The 27919-nt window shown below is 41.3% G+C and overlaps 1 protein-coding gene and 1 long non-coding RNA gene across 5 annotated transcripts in view; both read right to left on the bottom strand.

Annotated features, from left to right (window-relative positions):
- TMEM242 (transmembrane protein 242) overlaps positions 1-14774 on the bottom strand; it is a 29994-nt gene extending 15220 nt beyond the window's left edge. Inside the window, exons 1-4 of one of the 3 annotated variants that reach the window (XM_053904324.1) lie at positions 14480-14761; positions 13393-13493; positions 8447-8584; positions 3469-3751 (exon numbers count right to left, since the gene is read on the bottom strand). In XM_053904324.1, the coding sequence (XP_053760299.1) occupies positions 3704-3751; positions 8447-8584; positions 13393-13493; positions 14480-14564 (372 nt within the window). In that variant the 5' untranslated portion in view covers positions 14565-14761 and the 3' untranslated portion in view covers positions 3469-3703. Of the gene's footprint in view, positions 1-3468; positions 3752-8446; positions 8585-13392; positions 13494-14479 lie in introns of those variants that run through there. The other 2 variants (XM_053904325.1, XM_053904323.1) reach the window with 2 other exon arrangements.
- Positions 14775-15045: 271 nt separating this feature from the next.
- Positions 15046-20493, bottom strand: LOC128777623 (uncharacterized). 2 transcript variants are annotated; one of them, XR_008422835.1, is made up of 4 exons: positions 19814-20493; positions 18014-18153; positions 17101-17197; positions 15046-15408 (listed from the first exon to the last, which is right to left on the bottom strand). It is a non-coding gene; the product is annotated as an uncharacterized LOC128777623 (long non-coding RNA). The 2 variants fall into 2 exon arrangements; XR_008422834.1 differs by lacking the exon at positions 18014-18153.
- Positions 20494-27919: the final 7426 nt, after the last annotated feature.

Here is a 27919-nt window from a genome sequence, read left to right as displayed (position 1 = left end):
GAATGACCATGCAGGTGGGGACACGTGTGATGCCTGCAGGGCATCCAGTCGAGCGGGTCCACGAGCAAGGAGCTCAGGGGTCGACTCAAGATGCAGACCTGGCAACCTTCTGCAAGTGGATGAAGCCACCAGAGTGGATGGAGCCTGCAAAGGAGAAAATTCAAGGGCAAAGCAAGGAACTAGCATCTAATGTGTAAAATAAGGCAGCAGCATTTCAAAAGTAGATGGGATAGTGGGAAATAAAAAGTAAGAGCCAAACTAGGATTGAGAAAAATTACAAAACGAATAAAGAACTATAGAAGCCCAGCATTCGTTCGCACAAGAGGCAAACTGAGGTATCGGAGTCATCAAAAAATAGTGAGATTATGTTCAGCACAATTTACATTGTGGAAAGATACACAGCACATTTAAAGAAAGATTTCTTCTTAAAATTGTTAGAAATATTTCAGTCAGAAAAATTCAACCGGAGAGACCGCTTCATTTGTCTGATATACCGGTAAATGACTAATAATATATATATAAATATACCAACATACACATATAAATTTTTTCATGGAGTCTTAGAGATTTCTAAGTGACCAAGAATAGGTACCTTTCGTAACAAAGGTAGACACATGCTATCTGGTCTTCACTCCACAAGCCTTATTTAGAGAGATCTGCTCACGTGAGTCCAATTTTCTGTGCTCAGTAGAAGAAATAAGGACAAAGAAAAGGAAAACCCGAGTGAAATCAAGGATACTTTTCCTCTGGTGGAGTAAGGCTGGGAACATTCCTGAGGTGATTAAGCCTGATTTGTGTCAGGCTTTGGAACAAGAAGGCTTTCATGGCAGACCTGATCTTTTCTAGTAATGGTTGCACATTCCTATATTATAAAATGCTTGGGGCCCTGTTTTACTTATAAAAGGAAAACGTGGGTTTTTAGAAGAGGTATATTGGCAATATGCCAAAAAAAGCTGATTTTTTTTTTTCCACCCCCTTGGCTTAGGCAAAAAAAAAAAAAAAAAAAAAACAAACCACCCAAAACCAAAAAAAGACACTAGCTGTTATCTCCCATTTTAGACCGAGCAAGTCCCTGTGATTCGGTCTCTGTCACCAAATTGCTCCTCCACATCACACTGAGTGCCTCTTACCACCGGATGCCAAGCCCATTAGAGCTGCAGTGAATGGGAAATAAGGGTTACGGAGATGTTCTTGTCACCTCAGACCTAGGTTTAAGTGATGCACAGTGCCACTTCCAATCAATTTGAAAATGATTCCGGGAATATATTCCTCAATGCTTATGCCATTTGAAGGCCCTGAGCCTGACAGACGGAACTATCTGTGCAAGATCACGATGACTCTGTGTTCCGGGTGTTCTAGTAAGTACTATCAGGAAGTTGACGTGAGGCTGGGTCAGCTGACATTATGGTAATCAGAATAAGGAAGTGAAGTCCGCTTCCTGGGGACAGAAGCTGGTGGCTCTGAAATTAGATTAGGCCAGGACGCAGAAGGGACATATTTCAGTCACTTTTCAGATTTGCCCTGCAGATTCCTCAGAAGTGGCTACCATTAAACAATTTGCCAAGAGACGGATTTGTTTTTAATCTTTGACCAAACCAATGAGAAGTACAAAGCACAGTCTGTTTTCTTCTTAGATATCTTAGAAGTTAAAAACTTCTAAGCTTTTCCATAGTTTTATTTACATATGCAGTTCTAGCATTCACAATGTTGCTTCATTTGAAATGAGTAACTTAAAAACGGCGTAGGCATAAAAATATTTAATATAAGATATACCAGATGTTGAAATTAGCAAAAAGTCAAAAGAAAGAGATTTGACTGTAATTAGCAAAAGCCCTTAAAGCTGGTCACAAGGACATTAAGAAATGAGCCTAAATATTAACATAAAAAGTATACTTAGCAGCAGCTACAAAAAAGAGCTGGAGAAAATACATTTTATTAGAATGAATCCAATATTGTCCTAGAGGAAGGAGATAATATTACTTCCCTTAAAGAATCTTTCTTAGAATAGCAAAGTTGAATGCCAATTTTTAGAGAAATATTTAAAATGTGTTTTATTTACATATTTTACTTTTTGTTTTCAAGGAAAAGGAAGCCTGGCTCTTGAGAAAGAACCAACCTATTATCAGCAGATGAGGAAGCAACACTGGGGCTGGAGAGATATGTTAAAACTCCAATCACAGGTTATTTGCATAAAAGCCTTTAGAGCGACAGGGACTTCAAAGAGATGCAGTAAAGAAAGAAAGAGATTATTTCCCGTCTATCAGATTGGCAAACATTTCAAAGTAATAGAAGCCACTAATGGCAAGGGTGCTAGGAAACCTGTATGCATTGTCAATATCTTCTAAATGTATAAACTGAGCACTTAGCAATAGGTATCAAAAACATTTTAAAAATGCACTTGGATTTAACAATAACATCATCTGTGTTTAGGACAAATTTCCTGACCAAGAAAAGTACAAAAAGATGCATGCCTGCAGAGGTTCACTATGGTGTTTAAACAGTGAAAAATTACAATCTAAATGCTATTGGCAGGAGACTGATTAAGTAATTATAATATAATGGAGCACCATGTAGCCATTAAAAATGATGGAGATTTATAGACTCTACTGTGCAAAGATGTTCTTGTGGCTATTCAGTGAAAAAGGTTCCAGAATAGTACAGTAAAACAACATTTATATATAATTATATGAATATGTTTATAGAAAGTCTGAAGGGATGTTTTTATTTTAGTAAGTGATTACAACTCAGTGAGATTTCTGGTGAGTTTTGTTTCCTCTTTTGTACTTTTCTACAGTTTTTTTTTACAATGAGTACATAATTTTACAAAAAAACAAAGCCGTCTTTGTTTTAAGATAGGTCCTAAACATGTTTTTCTTTAAGCAATATAGGGACGCCTGGGTGGCTCAGTCGATTAAGTGACTTCGGGTCAGGTCAGGTCATGATCTCATGGTTCATGAGTCCAAGCCCTGCATCAGGCTCTGTGCTGACAGTTCAGAGCCTGAAGCCTGCTTCTGATTCTGCGTCTCCCTCTCTCTCTGCCCCTCCCCTGCTTGCATTCTGTTTCTGTCTCTGAAAAATAAATAAATATTTTAAAAAATTTTAAATAAGTAATATATGTAAGGGGTGCTTAGGTGGCCCAGTCGGTTAAGCGTCTGACTTCAGCTCAGGTCATGATCTCGCAGTTCGTGAGTTCGAGCCCTGCGTCAGGCTCTGTGCTGATGAAGATGCAGAGTCTGCTTGGGATTCTCTCTCTTTCCCTTGTTCTCTGTCCCTCCCCCACTTGAGCTCACATACTCTCTCTCTCTCTCAAAATAAATAAATAAACTTAAAAAAATAAGCAATATATGTAAATAAAAACAGTATCCCATGGTAAAAAAAACAAACAAAACTAAAAGTTCCCTTTATTTACAAGTAAATTTTTAAATTTAAATTTCTGGACAATTTAAAGTATTTCACAATAACTAAAAATGTTTTCATTCATGGCTTTATTACTGTTGAGGTTTTAGCTCCTCTGAGGGCAACAAGTGTAAATTATCCCTAAATTCTAACTACACCAGGTATCATGAATATAGTAAATACAAGGCACAGTAAATGTTAGCAACGGTGATTCTGATCAGCACTCTAAGACAACTTCACCTCCAACAAATGTTGAACACGAGTCCATAGGCATAAAAAAAAGGCCTAACGCTCCCGGTCATATCAATTAGGAATTATTTATGCATCCAACATTTTTCCTTCCTTCCTTTTCCTTCTAAGGGGAGGAAAAAAAAGGCAAAATGTCTAACCATAAGTATGCTCAACCTTTTCAGAAATCCTTTCAAGTATCAATACTTAAAAAGAAAAGGTAGAAAAGTTAAGTCTTTGTGCTTAAGTTAACATGTAAATAATTGTAAATGGCATGGTTTTTTCTTTTGATAACTGGAGAATTACTATTTGGTATCCCTAGAAATCCTTATTTACTTACTGACAAGCTTTTATTTCAACTATTCTCTAAACCTAAAATATCTGCCCCTAATAAAAACAATCTAATCAGACCTCCACGGTGTGAACTTGGCCCGAACACGGCAGTCTCCCAGGATCGTTTGCGTAGCTGCATCAGGGGACCACAAACTCATGGTAAATGCTCATTCTCTTCACAATTAAGTTACTGTGATAAAATTAATGCTGCCTCAGTCATAATCAGATGATAAAATACTGTAATTTAAAGTAATTGATGAATTCATACTGAGCAATCGGGCCTTGCTTGCTGGCCCACGACACTGCTCAGCAGGCTGGAACTGGTGAGCTGATCCCAGGCGGAAGGTGAACTGGTTCCTCCACGAAGGCAGGGAGGGTCCCCTCTTACATCCTGAGCACACTTACCCTGCTTCAGTATGCTGACAACAAGATAGCCTCCACTAGCTCTCCTTTATTTGAATCTCTAATTAAATGATACACCATCGTGCAAAATACAAATTCATATCCGATGTTTTGTACATGTTCTATGTGAAATGAAATTCCATAATAATTATGAATACACAAAGAGTAAATCCAAAATACTTCTAAGAAACTGAAGACCTTAGCTTCGAGCATTTCAACGTGTTCTCTTTTAGGCCAGCAGATGTAGCTGTGAATTAAAACAGGGAATGTAAACTGCTCTCCTTCAGCCATTAGATGGCACCCTTTTTTTTTTTTTTTAAACTGGGTTTATATTGGGAATTTAATACAGTCCAGGGTAGCTACCAACAATTATTTGACACTGGAATTGATTTTGATTTACCTGAATTTATCTAGAATGGTCATATCAACTATTTATTGAGTACACACACTTGGGCCATTTCTGTTCAGCATTTTCTAAGATTGTTTTCAGTCAGAGAAAGATGACATTTCCAAATGTGAGGCAGTAAATAGTGATAAAAGTTCCACACTGGACTCAGGGCAACCACACAATTCTCTAGATGCAGAACTGAAATATACCATATTGCTTTCCACAAGCTTCAGAGTGGGTCATATAATAAGAATTTGCTTAGAGAGTCTTAAAAACTAAGTCTTCCATAATAACGGTCTACTGGGGGTCCTGTCTTGGCACAGTGCCTGGATCAGGGTAGGCCCACAAATGTCTTTTGAATGAACAAATTAACAAACACTACTGCTATTAAAAGGTGTGCTCTTGAAAAGCTGTCAGTGAATCATTTTTCTGGGAGACTTCTCAGATGTGGAGATCAAACTGATATTCCTAATGAACTACAGGTAGGGAAAGAGTAGATTTATATTCCCACTTTTTAGTTAAAGACATGAATATATAAAAAGATTCCAAGTATCATTGTATTCAGTAGTGCCAATCAGAAAATAATTTTTCTTGCTCAACTATTTTATCTAGGCAATAATCCTCCTATTGGTGCCATAAAACAAAGAAGCTCACATTCTAGAAGCTAGAATAGCACCATAAAGCCCATAAAGCCCAAGTTCTTGAGCATTTAACTTAACTTAAATAACTTAGTTTTGTTGGTCTATGGAAATTTGGATTGATTTATTATGACTCTTCTAATTTAAAGACTATTCATATTTTCAAATATCTTAAAACTTTATTACTCAGTTTATGACCTACATTACTAAGTTCTGGAAACATCACCAATCATTTCCATGAAGTCAATATAAAGTGCTAACAGACCATCATTTTTATAGAAACTAAAAGTTTAATTATTTCATGCCCCCAAGTAGATTTCATACATAGTTGAAGGGGTTTTGTGAACTCCTAGGCAGCTGTGCTTCATTTTTAGCATAAATTAATAAAAATAACATCTAGCACTATTGTTTCAAAAGGGTTCTATTGTGAAAATACACATTTAAGAAACACAGAAAAGTAAAATAAAAATTCACCCCCACACCTATATTTCACCCACATTATTTCTTTTTAAAAAAATGTTTTTAATGTATATTTATTTTTGAGAGAGTGCCAGTTGAGAGGCAGAGAGAGATGGGGACAGGGGATGTGAAGCAGGCTCTGCACTGTCTTGGCAGACCCTGATACGAAGCTCGAACTCACGAATAGCGAGGTCATGACCTGAGCCAAAGTCAGAGGCTTAACGGACCAAGCCACCCAGGCACCCCAAAAACTTCAAATTTCTGCCAGACGTATTTTCTCTGTTTTTTCCACTTGTTTTCAATAATTGCTCTCATATTATATATACATATGAATACTGTTTTACCATTATATCCTAAAGACTTTTCTACTGAAGATGAAGGCTAAAAGGAGGTCTTCCTTTTTATGAGAAAATGGCCGGTCCTATACCAGACTGATGTTAATTACAATGTTGGGAGATGAGACCCACATTGAAGATACCCAGTAAAACCTGTCAAGTTACTAAGAATGTGTGGGTGTGGATCACATCATAATCAAAACCAAATTAACCACCTCCTTCCCCTCATCCCGGCCCCTTCCAGCTACTCCTTGATTTCCCGTCTTAGCTAAGGGAGGTAACATTGGGGGAAAAAAAATCTAGGTTTTAAAGACTATCAGACTTGGATCCAAATCTTGACTCTGTCAATTATAAGCTGTGTGATCTTGGAAAAATGACTTAACCTCTCTGAGTCCCAATTTCCTCGTTTATAAAATGGGGGATATTAATACCTGCTTCATAATTATTGTGAAGATTAAGTAATCTGCTAGGTCTAAAATGTCTGGCACAATATCTGCAATGGAAGAAGAGATTTTACATTGGTCAAAAGCAAAACTGAGGACACAACAAAAAACATCAAAAATCTTCAATCATGGGGAGGTTGGTGGGGGCTAAATGGGTGATGGGCATTAAGGAGGGCACTCGTTCTGATGAGCACTGGGTGTTACATATAAGTGATGAATCGCTAAATTCCACTCCTGAAACCACTAGTACACTATATGTTAACTAACTTGAATTTAAATTAAATCTTAGAAAAAAAAATCTTCAGTCACGGCTCTTCTAACTTTTCCAAGTAAACCTGACTTTATTGTCATAAACAGTTACTAGCCAGCAAAGTGACTTTAAAAATAAGCGTCAGACTAGGAGAAAAGCAACATCTATTCGTCAGAATACTCTGAGTGAAAAGTACAATAATGCTGATGTTTAGTTATGATTAAACCAAATGTGAAAAATATAATAATGTTTTTAATAATACCTATCATTCCCCCTCCCTTGCAATTTCCCCCTCTACTGAATCACTCCCATCAGCACGCACACATGCTGTTAATTCTCCCAACTTAAAAAACAAACAAACAAACAAAAACCCTCTCTTGATCTCAGGCCCCTTCTAGCTATGACCCCATTTCTTTCTTTCTCGTTATGGCAGAACTCAAGATGTGCTTATATGTACTGCCTCCAATCTCTCTCCTCCATTCTTTTTTGTACCACCCCACTGAAGTTTTACCCACCAAGGACTGCCACACTGCTCACTTGGCAAACTAACAGTCTCATCTCACACGACTTATCCCCAGTGTACACCTTCTTCACCCGTGTCCAAGTCACCATTCTCCCGGTTCTCCCTGGTTTTGCTCTTTGGTAGAGAGGACTCCTTTGCTAATTTCCTCCATATTCCCTAGCGTCTACACCTTGGGAGTGCCCAAGAGCTCCTTCCTCCGACCTCTTTTCTCCCTGCGTTCACTGCCTTGGTGAACTCACCTGATCTCCTGCCTTTATTTATTTATTTTTTTAACGTTTATTTATTTTTGAGACAGAGAGAGACAGAGCATGAGCGGGGGAGGGTCAGAGAGAGAGGGAGACACAGAATCCGAAGCAGGCTCCAGGCTCTGAGCCGTCAGCACAGAGCCCGACGCGGGGCTCGAACTCACATACCGCGAGATCGTGACCTGAGCCGAAGTCGGACGCTTAACCGACTGAGCCACCCAGGCGCCCCATCTCCTGCCTTTAAATACTACCTTTAAATATCGAAGAGTCTCAAGTTTACATCTTCACCTCGTACCTCTCCTCTGTGTTCGAAACTTCTACATCTAACTGCTTGCTTGACTCTCCACTTAGCCATCTAATAGGCACTTCAAACTCACAGGCCACGGACTGAGCTCCTGACATTATCCCCAAGCACCTGCTCCTCTCACACTGGTCCTCGTCCATCTTCCAGCTGCTCAGGCCAAAAGCCTTGGAGATCCCTGAAGTCATTTTTTTCCCTCACCGCTCACATCCGATGTATAACAAATCCTTGCTGACTCTACTTTCAAAATATACCTAGAACCTCTTTTCGTCAACTCCACTGCTGCCACCCATTCCAAACCACCATCGATTCTCACCTGTCACAAAGAGCCTGGTCCACAGAACTTCCTACCAGTAGTTTAAAAAAAAAGCCAATCATTCCTAATATATAGCTTTTTAGCTTGGGGTATAGGTTACACACACAGTTCTTGAAAATCAGGCAGATTTAGACCACAGAAAGTAGAATAAACATTCCAGATATCAATTATAGGATCGTAGTTACTTACACTGTGTACTCCTAAAGCTTTCCAGACTGCGAAGCTGATCACACCAACCCCACACCACGCATAAAGTGAGCCCCAACCCAAGGCTCGCAAGGCAAGGATAGACCCGCTCTCCGGTAAGGCAGCCGTGGCCATACTTCCCTGCGATGAAGACAGAAAGGAAAAAATCATCAGTTCAGAAAGAGTAATTATTTGGGGAGTGTTTGAAATTCTTGACTCTCTGAATTCTATCATAATATTGGGAAGCCGGACCAACCCAAGTTCAAATACCAGCTTTGCTACTTAATAACTGCAGGACTTAGGTCACAACTTCTCTGACAGATATTTGAATATGCAAGGAATTACCAGGAGCTTTGCTAGATACTGAAGAGAAAAAAGTAAATAGAGTAACTTCTTTCTGATTAAAGATTTCAATCAATGGGGGGGAGGACACAGACTCATAAAATTATGATCTAAATGTAATGTGCAACAGAACTATACATGGTCCCTGAGGAGGGCACCTAGTCTATTGCTGCAGTTAGAGGAAGTTTTAAGGAGGGGTTCCTGAAAGAGCTAAATCTAAATCATTGCAAAGACTTTTAAATATATATGCAAAATATGGGCACACGGTAGAAATTTAGATTATGGCAGCTATTAATGAGAAATGAGAAAATAAACAATGACTCTCTTCTTGGGTTTCAAGGTATAATATTAAGGTAAAAATCTATAATCATAATAATAGAACAACTTTCAGACTATCAGCATACAAATGTGACTAGAGATGAGTAAGAACGCAACACACCTTCAAAAGGGAATAACCACCCCATCACTGAAGGCACTGATTGCTGGGTTTTCCCCCCAAAACTTCTTTGCTATTTTTACTATAATTCTTCCAGAAAAACCCTATAACATTCTGTCAAGATTCCTCCAAGTCCATTAGAATGTCATCAAACTGATTGGCTAATGTGATGAGATAGAAAATTTACGTTGTCTTCTTCTAAAAATGTATTTCCATTTACTCCAGACTTTCTTTTTTATAATAATTTTCTTTATATTGCTCAACCTGTTGAATAAAGGATTTTAGCACAGGTGTTGTGACTGTGAATGTTACTGGTAGCACATAGAAACGCTTGGTTTATCTGGATCTCCATGCCTTGACCCAGTAGATACTCAATATTTGCTGACTTACCACTTTTTTGTAGATATGAGACCCAACCAGATTTTTCAAGAGATTTTTCTTTAGCCATTTTCTATGATAAAACAACTCTCTTATCCCTTTTCTCATGATGCTATAGTTTCAGAGCGTTTTTCTGGATACTACACAGCTCATATAAATTCACTAACTTCTAATTGGCCTGAATTTTCATCCAGAAGCAGCACCATTAACCAAATATTATTAAACCAAGGTCAATTTAGGTGCCTAAGTTTTATTTTAGAAAACTTAAAAGTTCCTTATTTCCCTGGGAAGGACAGAAATTATATATGTATTACATATGTACATGTATTTTTTTTTAAGCCACCTTAGCTTATACCTTTCTCTGTTGATTCAACAAAGGACAAAGAAAAATGCTCATTCATCACTTACTACTGCCTTTCAACTCCAAGTTTTCTAGCATGGGACTCAGCTAAGACAATGAAATTAAGACTTTAAAGAAATGATGATCATCCTCCTGAAATAATAGCAGTGTAGGCAGTCCCCAACTAAAAGCTGGTCATTTTCAAGTTCTGAGTTGCAATCTGAATCTGTATTATAAATAATAGCTAGATTCCGGGCAGAAGATTATTTAAATAAAAAGTGGCTACAAATAATTTCTTCTCCAAAAATAGTCAAAGATGGAGACATCGCCATGGTGAGCAAGCTGTTTAATCCATGTGTGCCACAGTTTAATGGGGTCAATACAGTAACGGTACCTCACAGGGTTGAGATGGGGGTTAAGTGAACCCAACCCTTACAGTAGCAGCTAGCACATGGTAAGCATCAAATGTTAGGTATCATTATCACTATTAATGTCAGAGAAAACTGCCACGCAGGGACTCTGAAGTACACTGCCTGAGTGGTATCCTTAAATGTGTGCTTGCTCAGTGTAAGTGTATTAACTGCTTCAGAACCTCTGAGCTCCTTTACAAACCTTTACCTCTCAGAGTCTGGATCAATGGTAATACTCTAATTCAAATGCTTCCCCAGAGGGGAGGTGGAGCTGTACACAACATATTTAATATCAAGGCCAGTGGTTCTCAAACTTTCTGGTTTCAGGATCCATTTATGGTTGGATCCCAAAGATTTCTGATTATGTGGATTATATCTATTAATATTAAATATATTAGAAATTAAAACTAAGAAATTCTTAAGTTTTATATATTACTTCATTTAAAAATAAAGCCAATATAGATTAATGTAAACCTATTTAATATAAACAACTATCTTACGGAAGAATTTAGTGCAAGGAGGCAATGTTTTACATTTTTCTTAAGCTTTTAGAAATCTGGCTTAATAAAAGACAGATGAATTTTCATAAATGCTTCTGTATTCAATCTGTTGCAATATGTTTTTCAAGTATCTGAATAAAATCCAGCCTTACAGAGGTATGTGGTTAAAATTTTTTTTTAATGTTTGTTTGTTTGTTTTGAGCAGGGGAGGGGCAGAGAGAGAGAGAGAGAGAGAGAGAGAGAGAGAATCCCAAGCAGGCTGCAGGCTGTCAGCTCAGAGCCCGACGCAGGGCTTGATCTCAGGAACTGTGAGATCATGACCTAAGCTGAGATCAAGACTCTGAGGCTTAACCGACTAAGCCACCCAGGTGCCCCAGGGACGAGTATTTTAATAGCCTTTCTTTTCTGATGCTACACCCAAACTTCACAGATAGTTGCACTTTGGAATCTGAAGTCACGCTGATGAATTTTTCTACTTTGCTACATTAAAATCCATTAGTCTATTCTGTACTTCAAATGGGCCTTTCATCCATGCATTATGATCGTTCAGAAAATATTGATTAACCAAGTTATGCAGATCTCCCCAATGTTGACACCTCTTATTAAATATTTAAAATTTCACATCATTAATATTACCACCAATCTCACCAGAAAAGCCTTTAAGTACTGAGCACCTATCAAGATCAGAATGGCAGATACAAGTTTCCTAAAATCTACTTTTCACTTGCAAGCTCGAAGTTTACCACTGGCAGCAAACACCAACAGTGCTTGCCTGAAGAGACACAGGCTCATTTTGTTCATTTTGAAGGAAATGTCTGCCAAATACCCACTTCTGAGTAACTATAGTGTGTCAGTTGCTCTTTCAAACGAAAATGATATTGACACGGGAAAAAAAAGCAGCTAGTTCAGCATGCAACTTAATCACACGATTGCTTTTCCTGGAGAAACACATCTTTCTCTGGTATAAAGCAGAAGTGCTTTACGCCTACCGCCCATTCCTTCACATGGAATATTACAGAGGTACATTCAAGGGTTAAGATTTAATAAAATTAATAATTTTACTGCTTTAACAAGGGCAGTCTTATGCAATTATGGCTTTTGTTTTTTTTAAACTACAGGTGCATCGTAATTAAAGACACAGTGACTGCTAGTAGTTTGGAGCCACTGCCTTGATTACACCAAGGCACCAGCAGCTTTACCCCCGACTGCTTCCATACCATTGGTACAAATGTCTGAGTTATTATGAAAACAGTTTTGATGTTACAGATCTCCCAAAGAGTTTCTATGGACCGCAGCTTGAAGTGGAAAGAGAACTCGACTGGTTTATGATTTTCACGTAACACTGCTCTTCAAGTTGTAATTATACAGTTAACTGTGTAAATACTTGTTTAATATGTCTCCTGCACCAGATGCTAGCTTCCTGAAGGGCAGATATTTTGCTCATCTCTGTATCTCCGGCTCCTAGCAAGCACAATGCCTGACACATAAAAGATCCCCAAGTTAACACTTGTTGAAGCAATAAAGTAATGGATAAATACACCATATGGGATGGAGAGGGCAGAGACAGGACAACACACGCCAACAAGTAACAACTCAACGTAAAGAAAAATCCTCACCAACTGGGGAAATGAGGTAGATATGTCCACATGAGTGATTACTCAATCTTGCTCATGGAGTAAGAATTTTCTGCCATAAGTAGGTTATGGTCTTTCAACCAAAACTTATTGAGCACCTGTGTGTCAGGCCCTTTTCTGGGGAGCAGGGCTGCCGCAGTGCACACGCATGTGTGGTCTCTGGGTTCAAGAAGCTGACCTATGTTTTTCATTGATGACAAGACGCACTTTACTTCAACAATTTAACATTTTTGAAACAGAAATGCCTCTGGTGCCTGGCTGGCTCAGTCAGTAGAACATGTGAGTCTTGATCTTAGGGTCATGAGTTCAAGCCCCACGTTGGGTGTAAAGTTTACTTTAAAAAATAAAACGAAATGCCTCTGGCGATCAGTATTATGTCAAGAGTTAATAATGGCATTACTTTTTTTTTTTCTTAGTGGCACATAAAATACTGGAGCCTCTAACAACTCATAGGGAATTACCCAGATTTAGTCTCCTTCTGCTAAAATTTAAGAAAGCACATAATTAAATACATCTTTTTAAATGGAAATAGGGGTGCCTGGGTGGCTCAGTTGGTTAAGCCTTGGACTTCGGTTCAGGTCTTGATCTCCTGATTTGTGAGTTTGAGCCCCACACCAGGCTCTGTGCTGACAGCTCGGAGCCTGGAGTTGGCTTCAGATTCTCTGTCTCCCTCTCTCTCTGCCCCTTCCCTGCTTTGCTCTTGCTCTCTCAAAAATAAACATGAAAAAAACTTTAATGAAAATAAAGACCACTAATTTGTACACTTCTTGAATCTATAGGTGGACACAGGTTTACTTCTTAAAACAATATGAAAGGCCACCAACATTTTTTTCACTTCCCCTGTGCACACTGGCTACCAGCTATCTGTAAGCAGTAACACTGCTATTAATGGATTTCCTTGTCACAAACCTTATTGAACCATTCAGGGCTTTTCTTTTTAGCCAATGATAATGTTGTAACAAATCCGGCTACCATTCCTGCTGCAGCAACAGTACCAAGGAAAACTCCACCTGCCAAGAGTTTTGGGGGTAGGGCATGGAGGGTGAGAGGGATTAAAGGGAGGAAAAAAAAAAAACACCTTAAGTTAAGAGGACATACACAAATAAGTTTCAGACCTTTTTTTTTTTTTTTTTTTAAGAGAGAGATTATGAACAGGCTCTGTGCTCAGTGTACCCAAGGAGGGGCTGGATCTCACTACCCTGGGATCATGACCTAAGCTGAAACCAAAAGTTGGTGGCTTAACCCACTGAGCCACCCAGGCACTCCTTTAAAATACATTTTAGGCGCTCCTTTAAATTACATTTTAGAGGTGCCTGGGTGACTCGGTGGGTTCAGCCTGGGACCTGATTTTGGCTCAGGTCATGATCCCAAGGTCCTGGGATTGGGACCCACAATAGGCTCTGAATTAAGCCTGGAGTCTGCTTAAGATTCTCTCTCTCCTTCTGCCACTGTCCCCCGCTGGTGCACTCTCTCTTTAAAATTATTATAATAATTTTAAAAACTATAAAAAATAAATTACATTTTAAGTCCCTTCTGAAATTTGAGAAACGCTAACTAGGCAGCTCTTGCAAAACATAAACAATAGCAATGTGAAACCTCTGGTGCTTGCGGTCATCCTGAGGTATCCGTTCCCAAGTGGTGAGAATCGTCGCAGGGTCCCTTACCCTCTTCACCCGGATGGTGCCATGAAGTTTTTCTCCGGGGGGGGGGGGGGGGGGGGGACGAGATAGTGGGAGTTCGAAAGGGGGCGGCACGAGAGAAACTGCAGAGTGATGGGGGAAATGCAGCACACACGACATCTCGAGGGACCAGCCCCAAGCCCAGGGGAGATTCCAATGGGCACGACCCCTGATCCCCGTCCCCACCGGCTAAACTCAGCGGCAGCCCAAGGGAAGGTCTCCCAGGGCCGGGTGTGTGTGGAAATGGAGGCTTCGGCGCAGGCCCAGGGTGAGCTCGCCCGGGCACCAGCACCTCACCACACCACACCACACCACACCTTTAATCAGGAAAAGCCGATCGTCTGTAGATTCCGGAGCCTCCAGAGAGGACGGCTGCCCAGCCCCAGCACCCGCCGCCTCCATGTTTCTAGGCCTCCGCAATTGCGTCCGACGCCAACTGAGTCCGGGTGGAAACGAGAGTGAGGCGGAGGACAAAGGTTCCGCTACCTCCCCTCCCTGTGCGTTCTGAATACTGGTCCGGGGAATGGCGGCTCACCCCAAACCCTCTCTCTTCCCCCGCCGACGGGCGAGAACAACAAGGTGGCTGCCCGTGGTGACCCCACCCCAGCCCCGAGGGTGGTGTCCTCCCAGGCCGACTCCAGGTTGGATCATTTGCCTGCTCCAAAGTGATGATCGCTGCACTTGAATACGGTCTTTTTCAAACAGTGCCGGGCCCTGACTCTAGGAGGCAGTGAGCGGTCGCGCATTGAGCTAGGAGCCCAGTCCCAGGCAGGTTTGAGACCCTGGAGCTCAGTTTCCTGAGCAGCCTTACATTATGTCCAGGGATTTACCCAGCCCTAATGTTTCACGATTCTAGAAAGCAGGTCTCCCGTCTTTTCTCTGTACTTTTCTGGGAAATTTCGTAACAGTCTTCACTTTAGGTGTAAGTGACAGGTTTTATCCCTGGAAGAGAGGCCGTCTCACAGGTCCGCTGCGATAGATCTCCTTCCCGGGTAGTTTGATTGATGGACCTACCAAGACGAGTGGATGGCTATCGGGCTGAACTGCAGCGAGTGATACAACTGAGCGAGAACAGCTGAGGACAACCCTGAGGGGTTGCTAACACGGACTGCAAGGCTGCACTAGAGTCCTTCTTGCGGGGGAAACGCTGGTGCAGGCGACCCCCAGACGCGCCTAGTCTTCACAGTCTGGGAGGCTGGTGTGCCCGCGGGGGTGGATTCTGTAAATGGTCCCTGAGAGGAAGAGGCTGGAAGTCATAAACAATCTTTTAAGCCTCTCAAACACAGACACATGACATCATCTTTCAAAATGAGACAATCTGTCCTTTGTTCAATGTGAACACACACACAAAAGCCATGAACTTCTTGAGGATGAGGATGGAGATTTTTATTCATTTTTATATTCTCTGGCTCTCAACCTATTATCTGGTCACACATAATAAATTTGGGGTGAATGAATAAATGAATGCATTAGTTAATTGCAATTAGTAGCTCAACCCTGGGCTCAGGTCCTCAATCCCTTCTCTGCCATGCGAACTTGGCTGAGTTATTGAGGCTCTCTGCCTCAGTTTCCTCGTATGTAAAACCAAGAAACTGATAGTAGCTGCCTCACGGGTTGCTGTGAGAAGTAAAGGAAGCAACATAAAGAAGTCAGCATAGTGTCGGGCACAGATACTCAGTATGTGTTAGCTTTAGTTATGATACCTTTTAATTTCCAGTAACTGTTTTTGCAGCATCGCCTATGGAAAATTTTAAGTTATAGATGCCCAGGGCCCACCACTGAAGATGATTGCTCTGAAGGTCCAGGCAGGGCAGTGTAAAAGCTCCACAGGGAGTTCAGACGATCAGTCAGGTTGAGGACTATTCTGTTTCTGGCTGAAACCACACAAAATTTATCTAAACTGTGTGTGCCTTGGAAGCAAAATGCCAGAGTCTGAAAGGGCCCTTTAAACTGGTAAATGCTGTACTAACTCGTTGAAGTTCTTTAGGACCCATTCTTTCTCCTTTCCCTTGTACAAAATGGTGATCATAGCAGCTAACATTTTTTTTTTTTTTTTTTTTTTTTTTTTTTTTTTTTAGTGATTTCTGTATGTCTGGCATGGTGCTAAGTGCTTCAAATATGTTATCTCATTTAATTTTCTTTATAAACTCAGAGAAACTAACTAACTTGCTCGACTCCCACAGCTGCTAAGAAGCGGAGCCAGGATATAAAAGAAGATCTGCTTCTAAAAGCAACAAAAGCAAAAGGAAATAAGGGCTACAACAGGCCGGAAGCCTCTGCACAGCAAAGGAAACAAAATGAAAAGGCAATCTACTGAATGGGAATAAACATTTGCAAATCATATACCCAATAAGGGGCTAACATCCAATATATATAAGGAAATCACACAAACACATTCACACAAAACCACCCCAAAAGCCATAAAAATTGTACATGGGCAGAGGATCTGAATAGACATTTTCCCCAAGAAGACGTATAGATAGCTAACAGACATGTGAAAAGATGCTCTACGTCACTAATCATCAGGAAAATACAAATCAAAACCACAGTGAGATATCGCCTTGCATTTGTTAGAATGGCTATTATCAAAAAGACAAGAGATAACAAATGTCGGTGAGGATGTGGAGAAAAGAGAACCCTTGCACACTGTTGGTGGGAATGTAAATTGGTGCAGCCACTATGGAAAACAGTACAGATGCTCCTCAAAAAAATTAAAAATAGAGCTACCATATGCTCCAGCAGTTCCACTCTGGCTATTTATCTGAAGAAAATGAAAATACTGTCTTGAAAAGCTACACCCTGATATCTGTTGGAGCATTATTTACAAGAACCAAGATGTGGAAACCATCTAAATGCAGACCAGTCGATGAATGGATAAAGAAATTGTGGTATGCATGTATAATAATATTATTCAGCCATAAAATGAATGAAACCTTACCATTTGTGACGTGGATGGACCTCAAGGGCATTATGTGAAGTGAAAGAAGTGAGACAAAGAAAGACAGATACCGTATGATCTCTCCTATATGTGGAATCTAAAAGAAGAAACAAAAAAAAATTAGCTCATAGATGCAAAGCACAGATTGGTGGTTGTCAGAGGCAGGGGGTGGAAGGTAGGAGAAATGGGTGAAGGGGGTCAAAAAGAAAAAGAAAAAGGAATAAATAGAAGAAGTTCTACTCAAATCCTTATCCTGTGCCCAGTGGTCCTCAGGCTCGAGCTTGATAAGTGCAATCCCCTGGAAGGGCTTCTCTCCCAGAGTTTTGACTCAGTGGTCTGGGTGGGCCTGAGAACTTTTATGTCTAAGAAGTTTCTAGGTGAGACTGATGCGGCTGGTTCCACTTACAGAAGCTCTTCTCCCTGCTGTACTCTCCCAGTTTATACCTCTTAAAGCTACACCATCTACTTTAACTCCTGGAGTTCTCTTCTCCCAAAACTGTTCAGAGAGAAACCGTGCAGGCTCCCTCACTCCCCCTGTCTTTGCTGTCTTTCCCCTCCCCCCAGCAAAACCACAGAATTTTTTTGTATTTTAAGGGTTAAATTGCTATTTACTGTAAGGAGCAGAAAAGAGGCTTTTAAATGTAGGGATGACACAGCATCCTGTGCTCGAGAGCTCGTCTCCATTTTGAGGCAATAAACACAAACTCTGCTGGACCCCTGTCTGCTTTCATTCCAGGAGGTGAACACCCACCTTCATTCTAACTCCCAAAGGTAAAGGACAGCTTCCTCCTTCCTACGTATAAGCTCAGTTTCCCAGGACACAGAGGGCGACAAGGCAATCAAAGCAAACCAACAGGTAGTCTTTGCCTTAGATGACCAATCGGCACTTTGAGGATCCTCGTCAGATACACACCTTGGAGAGACCGAGAGCTCCTTGGACAAGGTGGGCTTGTTGTGTGAGGAGCTTACAATCCCACTCCCCACTGTTCCTAGGCTCCTGCCATTTGCTCCATTCCAGATTCTGGAAGATAGTGATTCCAAGGCCTGGGAAACCTGCATGAAGCAAGGATAGGGAGTCCTTGGCCTTGAGATTAGAACCACATTCCAGGTATCCCAAATTAGGATGCTTAAATAAAATGCATTTTAATTTTTTTAATGTTTTTATTTATTTTTGAGAGACGGAGAGTGAGCAGGGGAGGGGCAGAAAGAGAGAGAAGGAGACACAGAATCCAAGGCAGGCTCCAGGCTCTGAGCTGTCAGCCTGACGGGGCTTGAACTCATGAGCCGTGAGATCATGACCTGAGCCGAAGTCGGACGCTTAACCGACTGAGCCACCCAGGCACCCCAATTAAACATATCTCAAAGACAATGTTAACCTACAGTGTATACAGTGTGCTCTTGGTTTGGGGGGGAGATTCCCATGATTCATCACTTACATACAACACCCAGTGCTCATCCGAACAAGTGCCCTCCTCAATGCCCATCAGCCATATTAAAAAAAATAATAATAATAGGGGAAACTGGATGCGGGGGGAAGGGCGGTATGTGGGAACTCTACACTCTACACAATAGTTCTGCAAATCTAAAGCTGCTCTAAAAGAATAAAATCTATTAACTAAAACAAAAATAAAAGAATAAGGACAGTGTTAACCAAGATCTCATATGTCTACAGTTCACACAGTCAGGTCACATGCAGTCTAATTCCTGGCCTGCTCTCAGGACCCTCAAATCCCATCTATATTGATTTCTACAAGAAAGCACGATGCAAGCTCCAAACAGGTGACTTGTAAATATTTGGAACACAGTGTCTCCGCAAGATTGGGATGTTAGTTCTGAAGAGCAAGACGGGACATATTCCAAGCATGGACACGAGAGATGAGAAATTTGCAGAAGTTTGGTGCTCCATGCAATGTGGGCAGAACTGTTGTTTCAATGGAAGCATGACTCCCTTTTAGGAAAATGTAATAGAAATGTCTTACAAGCAAAGAGGCTGCTGGGAAAGTGAGCTCATCTGAGACAGATTCTGTTGCTATTTTGGTTTTTGTTTTAGTCAGCTGAAAGTCCATACCATCTATGCATCTGACCACATACTTATTTCAAACATTTGGGCCCCTGTAGATTCTATTTCAAGTTTCGACAGCGAGAAAACCTGTTAGCATTACAGTTCCCAGAATGTGGGTACCCTAGCTCTCTCTAGTTCCAAACACTGACGGGCTTTTTTCCCATCTATTTTTAAAACATGTCTTTGCAGCTTCAATGTCTCCCTGTTTAAAGTAGGAGGCTGCATTCTTTTTTAAATCTGATAAAGGTCACATATTGGTCATTCTTCTCACTGCTACTTGATATAAGATAGTTGTCAAAAATAGAGTGCAGAGATCTTTAAAAGTTACTGCCTAATTAAGTGTGTACATAGAAAAAAAGACACTACACGGAATTATTAACAGAGGTTACCTTGAGGGAAGGGGGGAGGTGAAACTTTCCAATTGCATTTCATCTACTTTCTTCCCTAATAAGCAAAATGCCGACCAAAGCAACAGTTTTACGTATTTCTATAATGTTTGAAGCAAGAGCTTTGTATTACTTTTATGAAAAGGAAAAAAAAAAAGGAAGAAAAACAATAAACATAATTTTAAAATGTATCACATCATTTAAAGAAATGGATTTTTTTTCCTGTGTAAGTAGAAATATTATGTAGGTTTCCAGAGTAACTCACCGAAGCCTCCAGCAGGATATCCAATGACAACACTCTCGGAAAGCGAGGAAGTAAGAGTGAGAAACATATGTCCCACGGAGAGACGCTAGGCTGGCTGAGATGCCTTGCCAGATTTGCACCCCCAGTTTTGCCGTGATCAGAGCCTCTTGAATTCTTCCCAATATCTGCTCTGGACTCCCAGAGTTATAACCACCTTGAAGTGCACTACAACCAACGTAGTGCAATATAAGTGTTAAGTATGGTAATAATTCCTCTTCAGTGAGCTGCAACTTGACTTTCAAAGCTCACATCTCATTATTCACTTCCGGCATCTCATTACTTACCTCTTAGAATCGTGTTCTATAACGGCCCCCGGTTGAATAATAGAAGTCTGTCTTCATCACGGTAAATGCACGTTGCCGTTAAAGGTACCTTCCTTTCGATTTTTCCTTCTTGGGGAGAGTATCTTTCCTATCTCCCTTCATGCTATCGGTTGGATTGTTCCTGTTAATGACAGGCCAGAAATCTTCTTGAAAGCCGTTCTAGTTCACGAGCCACCGATATTTTCTTATCAAAGAGTGATGCATACAGTTGCCTCTAACGACATTCCTCTGTCTTGTGAGGATCAAATAGAATCCCATGTGTTCAAGCATTTTGTAAATTGTCAAGGATTCTGGAAATAAAAGGCGTTCTTATTTTTAGTCCCATGTATGTCCCAGTCGGAGAAAAACCCTTTGCCACTGCCAAAAGTGAAATATATTTCCATCTATGCATCTCATTTTGCCAGTATTTCATACACAGGCACATATGTTTCATTCATATTTACTAGGAAGATATGTAATATCAACCCTTATGTCATTAATGCTTATTGTGTTTATTGTATTTATTTTTATGACTTATTCTGTCCTGTTCTGATTATAAACCACAAAGGGGCTAAAAACAGGTTCTACCACGCGTATAATGAAGGAGTTACTACATAAGCTAGCGAAACCTTTTTTGACCAAATACGGTGTTTACATTGATTTTAGTTTTTCAGCAAGTTATAACTAAGGGCCTATTATGGTCTCAGGTGCTGGATTTCCTGTGTTGAAGAAAAGGGACTTAGCCCTTGGCTCACGGGAGCTTAGAGTTCCATGACCCTCAATTTTCTAAGTCAGTGAGAAATTTACCAAAGCGTCTTTCCATTGCCATGTTTGGGGTTGATATTCTCTCTGACTGTATTTCTTCTACTTTCTGCCTTAACAAGTAAAATATGGAGCCACTTTTCTATTTCCCGCCTATGAAGTCTGCCTATGAGGCTCATTCAGGTCACTCACCCCTCTGAATAGCAGCCGCTACTGTACATGTGGATAGAGAGAGCCTAAGAGATCGGCCTGCATCTGTGCTGAGCCTGGACTGTCCAGGTCTTGGGATTTAGAGGGAAGGGACTATTTCCCAGAAGTAGGCTCAGCAACTGAAGCCCCACAAAGGAGTCAGAGGCAAGTAGGCTTGTCTTGGGGGACAAAGCGCATGCCTAAGGGGTCATGGTAAGAGAGGTCTGCAGTTGTGGTGGTCTCCTTGTGAGTTGATGTAGGATTTCTAAGTAATTAACACGGTGTTCCAGAATCCAGGGCGGAGAAGGGAGTTCGGAACTTAGCAGGAAGGCTAGCAGCACCAAGAAATGTGTCCATGAATAACAGCGTCCTGACCGTTGGCGGAACTGAAGACACAAAGACGGTATCGGGTAAATGCAAGGCACAACCCAATCAAGATAGCAAGGGCGTGATAAAGAGACCACAGTTAGGAGCTCAGTTAGGAGGACAGAGTCAGTGGGATTCTGGTGCTGAGTCTGCAAGGAGGGTTTCGAGGTACAAAGTCCGTAAATAGAGCCTGATTCAGGTCAGGATGAAGGCTGGGTCTGCAGGTGGAAGTCAGCTCACAGGGGCGGAGGGCTGGAGGGGAGGGAAGGAAGAAGACAAGGCCCTTTCCTTTAGTGGTGTGACTTGTTCATTCGCACGAGAGCCTCCATCCCAGGGGACAGGGTCTGAAACCCCACCTGCGCTCTGCTCGGCAAGCCATGTGCCCTGCACGGATCCCAACTGCCTCTGGAAAGGGCCACCTTTTCTGGTTCACAAGATGGGACCACCTGGGCCAGTACTGGATTTGGAAACGTGGTATCCAGAGGTTAGGAGCCAATTTAAAACATTCCAACTGATGGGAACGTACTTTGTATTAAGACAGAAACAAAAATGTGAGAAACATTCCAGAGTATCTAGGGCTAGTGTCTCAGGAACAACTTTGTGGTGCTCAAATGCTCATAGATGCAAAGTGCCTTTGGAATTCAGAGAATGAGTCAGAAAAGTGTTGCTTCTGAAGAGTTCTTGGGCACTTAAACTACTTGAATTTCCATTAAAAAATACATCTGTGGCCTTTGGACATTTTTTTTTTTTTTGTAATTTTGGCTCACCAACTATTGTTCTCTCTGTACTACAAAAGAAGCATCTATGGTGACTTCTCACTGGGAAAATACTTCCATTTTGGTAACGTATTTTATTGAGATTTGCCCCCTTTGATTTATTCTTGTGTGTAGAAGTAATAACCTCTTAGAATGTGGTTATATAGAATGATAAAATATTTCACCACGTAGTAAATGACATGCCATTTAAAAGAGAATCTCTTATTTAGATCAACGGTACAGGGCCCAATGCCCTTTTTAAAACATTCAAAGCATTTGATGGATTCATTGCTGAGCACACGATAAATAAATAACAACCTCAAATTCCAGACGATGAAAATGTGCTAGGGGATACATCAAAGCTACCACCATTACCAATGCCATTTTCAAGGTGATAGAGAGAGACTAGACTAGCTCTCTGGAAGCCAGGAGCTAATTCCCAACCCTGCCAGTAAAGATCACCATTGTCTCCACATGTCTTAATACGGGCTTCGTTTGCCTCCCCCATGATATGAAGGGAGGGTTGCATAGATCAGCACTCTTCAAAGTATCTTTCACAGCATGCCAGTTCCAGAAGCTGTCAGGTGTTACCTAGAAGGGGAAAAGGTTTTGTGATTGAATAAGTCTGGCAAACAAAATATAACAGGTTTCTTTGCTTGGAGGCTTCTCAGTCTTCAAGAGGACACAGTAAGCAGTGATTCTCTAAGGTATTTGGCCGAAGAACCCTCCGTTTAGGAATATCTCGTGTACCTTAGACTATAGTTTGAGAAACACTGACCTAGTCAGTCACTAGGATTGTTTCTACTCCGTCCCCCCACCCCGCCCCCCGCCAAACTCTGATTGTCACTCCGTTTGGAGAAATGAGGTTATTCTGCGTAGAGAGAAGAAAGCAATACCTCTCCTTCTTCTTGCAGCTCAGGATCAGATCTAAAATTTAATGTCTCCACTCTCCAGTTATTCTGAACCTACTGGGTGGTCAGAAGAGTGAAGACCAGATTTCACTCAGGGGTCGAAACTTTCATTCTACTCAGGCCAAAAATAATGTCTCACTTTCCCACATCAAATTTAGAGCTATTCTTCGCATTATAAGAGAGAAGAAAGAGAGCTATTTGTTGGGGAGGGGGGAAGCCAAAATGGTCATGAATAATCTACTTCATTCCAGTCAATTACGAAGAAAAATGCAGTCCCCAAAGCACATTCTGAATTGGTATAGTTGAGAAACCAAAATAGACTGACTTACAGTAGAATTAGATTTACTATTTCAAGCCCTGCTATATATTTATCCTTATTTGGTTGCTTTTCTCGGAGTTGCATGACTTTAGGGAAATGGGAGTGACCTTTCGAGGTCACGGAGCAGATCATCTCATGTCCAGGAAGGATTTCGCTCAAATTCTCTTAATTACTGATCCAGCAGGAGGTCCATCTTGACTCCTGATTGTAGAGCAACCAGTTGACTTAGGCACATCCTATCTTACACGTAGTTCCTCTTAAAGGAGCTCAGCGTGCTGTAGTTCTGGGAGCAGTAGGTGTGGGAGGAACATCCTCAGCCTTTTCGGAGAATGGCTATAGGCAATCCCACCGGCAGAGGCTTCTGGGTTTCATGTCACATGATCCAGGTGCCCTGGCCAAAGCACACTGGACCAGGGTCACCATCAGACCCAAAGACAGTCACCTGTACACCAACACTCTGCCCAGTAGGAGCCTTACTTACTGGCAGGTGCACCCAATCTTCAGCACAAGTTTTGGCTACTCCCTCTCTCCCGAAAGCTTACTATTCTCTCCCTGCCTGTCCCGAAGCTGACACCCTTCAAGGTGTCCTACTCAGCCCCCCTTCCTCTGGCTACCATACAGTCACTGGATGGATCTTTCATGGCTTTGTCACTACCCCTGAGGCCCCTTTGCTAGAACTGGGAAAATGCACCCAGTTTCGCGTGAAATTATGTCACACAAGTAGACCATTGAATACTTGTACACATGTGCCACATGCTTTCCCACTCACACACCCTCTGGAAGCCAAGGCCCACACAGTTGTCATGAGCTGAGCAAATGTCTATGCTTCCCTTTTTTCCTTGCGGTGGGTTCTAATGCCCCCTCACCCCAGCCCGTTATGTGGGTCACTCCCAGAGCCATACTTTGGTCCAGGTCCTGGCTTCTCCCCGTCTGCCCTGCTCCACTGTGGCACTGTGCTCATAACTGACCACAGCACTGGGGGGTCAACCAGAACTCTGGGCACTACTGTCCTCTTATTTCCAAAGACTTTTGACCAAATCCTTCATTTCATAACTTTATTAATAAGGCTGGTTGTTTTTGAAACAGGTTGGGCACTTACATCCAAAGAGCATCGATTTATGTCTCACCTGGAAGGAAACACCTGAGGTCATGCTGCCAAGTCTCTCTCCTCAGCCTTGGCCACGTCAACATGTTTGTAGGCAACTTGAACCTAGACCCTAGAAGGCACGCCTATTACACTTTACAGATGGCACAAGATAGGAAACTTAATTATTCGATGAGTGAGATGAATGAAAAAATGTCTTCACATGGCTTAGGCAGACAACAAAGGTAAAAAAAACAACTAAGATGAGCTTCAACAAGGACACATCAAATTTGCAGAAAACTACCAAGTGCAGGACGGGAGAGGGTTGGCCTAAAAGACATCCTGTGAACAAAGACACGGACCATTTAGTTGGCCTGTGTGAGGTCTGCCCACTCAATATCCTCAGAGAGCAGGGCAGGTGTAGGGGACAGTGACCGGGAGGTGGGAAATCTTAACCATGTTGTCCAAGAAAAAAAGAGCTGAGGGTATGTGCTAAAGAAAGAGGTGGAGTTTCTCAGGAAGCATAGGGAAAAGATAGACTAGGTAGATTGTGTTTCAAATGAAAACCTTTGGAAAATTTGAAGTGTCCCCCCAAATGGAATTAGGAACTTGAATTATATTGTTTTCTATCACGGACTTTCTGAGCCTCAGTTGGATTAATATCTAACGGAGATGATGTAGAAGAAATTCCTACCCTAGTGACAAGTTAGAAATTCCAAGAAGGCTTATGACGCAGCTCTGTTAACTCAGCTCTGCTGTCTCTGAAACTTGGTTTTGTCAGCAGAGCCCAAGCAGAGTTATCTTTCTGGGAAGAATCACATTAATCAGGATCCAAATGCCAATTTAATACTGTGTAATGAAAAATATTGTAAGAACCGTAACAGGAAGCCAGGTAGCAATCAGAAAGCTGTGTGTGACAGCCCTCTTTCAGGGTCTGGTGGATTAAGTAGACAAATAACAAGTAAGGTAAAGCTTCTGGAATAAATTAAGGGCTCCATCAGTGGGTTAGCTGTAAAATCAATCTTAAAAAAATCATTACCTTTCCCATATATCAGCTATGACTGATTAGAATACAAAATAGAGAAAAAAGATCCCATGATGTGATAATCAATAAAACTATACTGACACATGAAAGTAGGCTTGATGATTAGTTCCCAAAACTTAAGTGGACAGTTGTTAATTCTTCTCAACTTACACATTTAATGCAATTCCTGTTGAAATCAAGATAGAATTATTAAGAAAACTTGACAGAATGATTTAAAATTCATCTGAATGCTAAATACTCAAAACAAGTCGAGAAATTCTTGTAAAAGCCTTGTGGGGGAGTGGGAATTGCCCTGTCATTTTTACATGCATGATGTGACGTTACTTGAAGTAGTGGCCCTAGCCAGGAATAGATGACTACACCAATGAAACCAAACAGTAAGTTCCAAATGGACTTAAGTATATCTAATAGTTTCACAAATAAACAACATATTTCAAATTAGTGGAGAGAGTCCAAAAAATGATCTGGGGACAACTAACCGATTATTTGGAAATAAATATCTTAGATTTCTGTCTCACATTATAACGAAAACACAAAAGTGGTGTAAGAAAATATAGATAACTATCTACTGGAATACATCCTTGAGTTGAGGAACAACTTTCTAAGCATGAACCTAAGATATAAATACAGCTCTCCCTCAATTTACAGTGGGGTTATGTCCTGGTAAACTCATTGTAAGTCGAAAATATCTTAAGTTGAAATGCATTTTTTAAGTTTATTTATTTATTTTGAGAGAAAGAGAGAGAGAGAGAGAGAGAGAGAGAGGATGCCAGGAAGGGGCAGAGAGAGAGAAAGAAAGAATCTCAAGCAGGCTCTGTACTGTCAGTGCAGAGCCCAATGCGGAGCTCGATCCCACAAACCATGAGATCATGATCTGAGCCGAAATCAAGAGTCTGATGCTCAACCGACTGAGCCACCCAGGCGCCCCAAAAATGCATTGAATATACCTAACCTACCAAACGTCACAGCTTAGCCTGACCTACCTTAACGGGCTCAGAACACTTACATTAGCTTACCATTGGGCAAATCATCACACACAAAGCCTGTTTCATAATAATGTGTTAAGTGTCTCATGTAACTTCTTGAACACTGTACTGAAAGGGAAAACCAGAATGGGTGTGGAATGGTTGTCACTATGTCCCACGTCTCATGCTGACTGGGAGCTGAGGCCGCTGCCCAGCATCATGAGAGAGTTCATCTGCAAATTACTAGCCCGGGAAAAGACCCAGCTTAAAAATTCGAAATATGTTTTCTACTGAACACCTACCACTTTCAGACCATCATAAAGTTGAAAAATCTTTGAGTTGAACCATGGTAAGTTGGGATGGTCTGTGTAGACCAACTTGACTATATAAATCTGAAAACCACTGTAAGGCAGACAGTGCAAATTTGCTCACACAATCCCATCTTGACTTCACCTTTGCCTGCCCCTCACTTGCTACGGGGAGTGGCTATGTGACCAGTTCTGGCCAATGGGCATAAACAGGAGTCAGCTGATGTCGACTTTTCCCCCACCCTTCCCCCTTCTGCCTAGAACACAGATCTGATGGCTACCACTGCAGCAGTCTATTTGTGACTGTCAGACGACAAGCAGGAGGTGGCCAAGAGAGGACAGGAGTTGTCGCCAAATTAATTCCAAAGTCAAATTCATTCCTAACCGAGTCTGAGCTTAAGGCAAAACACTGCATTTCAATAAAAGGCAAATGAAAAACTGGGGGAAAATATTTGCATATATATCACAAAAGTTAATATGCCTATTAATATAAAGACTTCTATAGAGATAGGCATGTCAATTAAAAAAATGGGCCATGGTCAGAGTGGCTAAAATGAACAAATCAGGGGATTATAGATGCTGGAGAGGATGTGGAGAAACGGGAGCCCTCCTGCACTGTTGGTGGGAATGCAAACTGGTGCAGCCGCTCTGGAAAACAGTATGGAGGTTCCTCAAAAAATTAAAAATAGATTACCCTATGACCCAGCAATAGCCCTGCTAGGAATTTACCCAAGGGATACAGGAGTGCTGATGCAGAGGGGCACTTGTACCCCAATGTTTATAGCAGCACTTTCAACAATAGCCAAATCATGGAAGGAGCCTAAATATCCATCAACTGACACATGAATAAAGATGTGGTTTATATATACAATGGAATACTACTCGACAATGAGAAAGAATGAAATCTGGCCATTTGTAGCAACGTGGATGGAACTGGAGAGTGTTATGCTAAGTGAAATAAGTCAGGCAGAGTAAGACAGATATCATATGTTTTCACTCATATGTGGATCCTGAGAAACTTAACAGAAGACCATGGGGGAGGGAAGGGGAAAAAAGTTACA

The sequence above is a fragment of the Panthera pardus genome, unplaced genomic scaffold, assembly GCF_024362965.1.
Source record: "Panthera pardus isolate Hobbes unplaced genomic scaffold, ASM2436296v1 HiC_scaffold_17, whole genome shotgun sequence".
NCBI lineage: Eukaryota > Metazoa > Chordata > Mammalia > Carnivora > Felidae > Panthera > Panthera pardus.
Note: the sequence above shows the minus strand (reverse complement) of the source record. Positions and strands in the feature narration are given on the sequence as shown.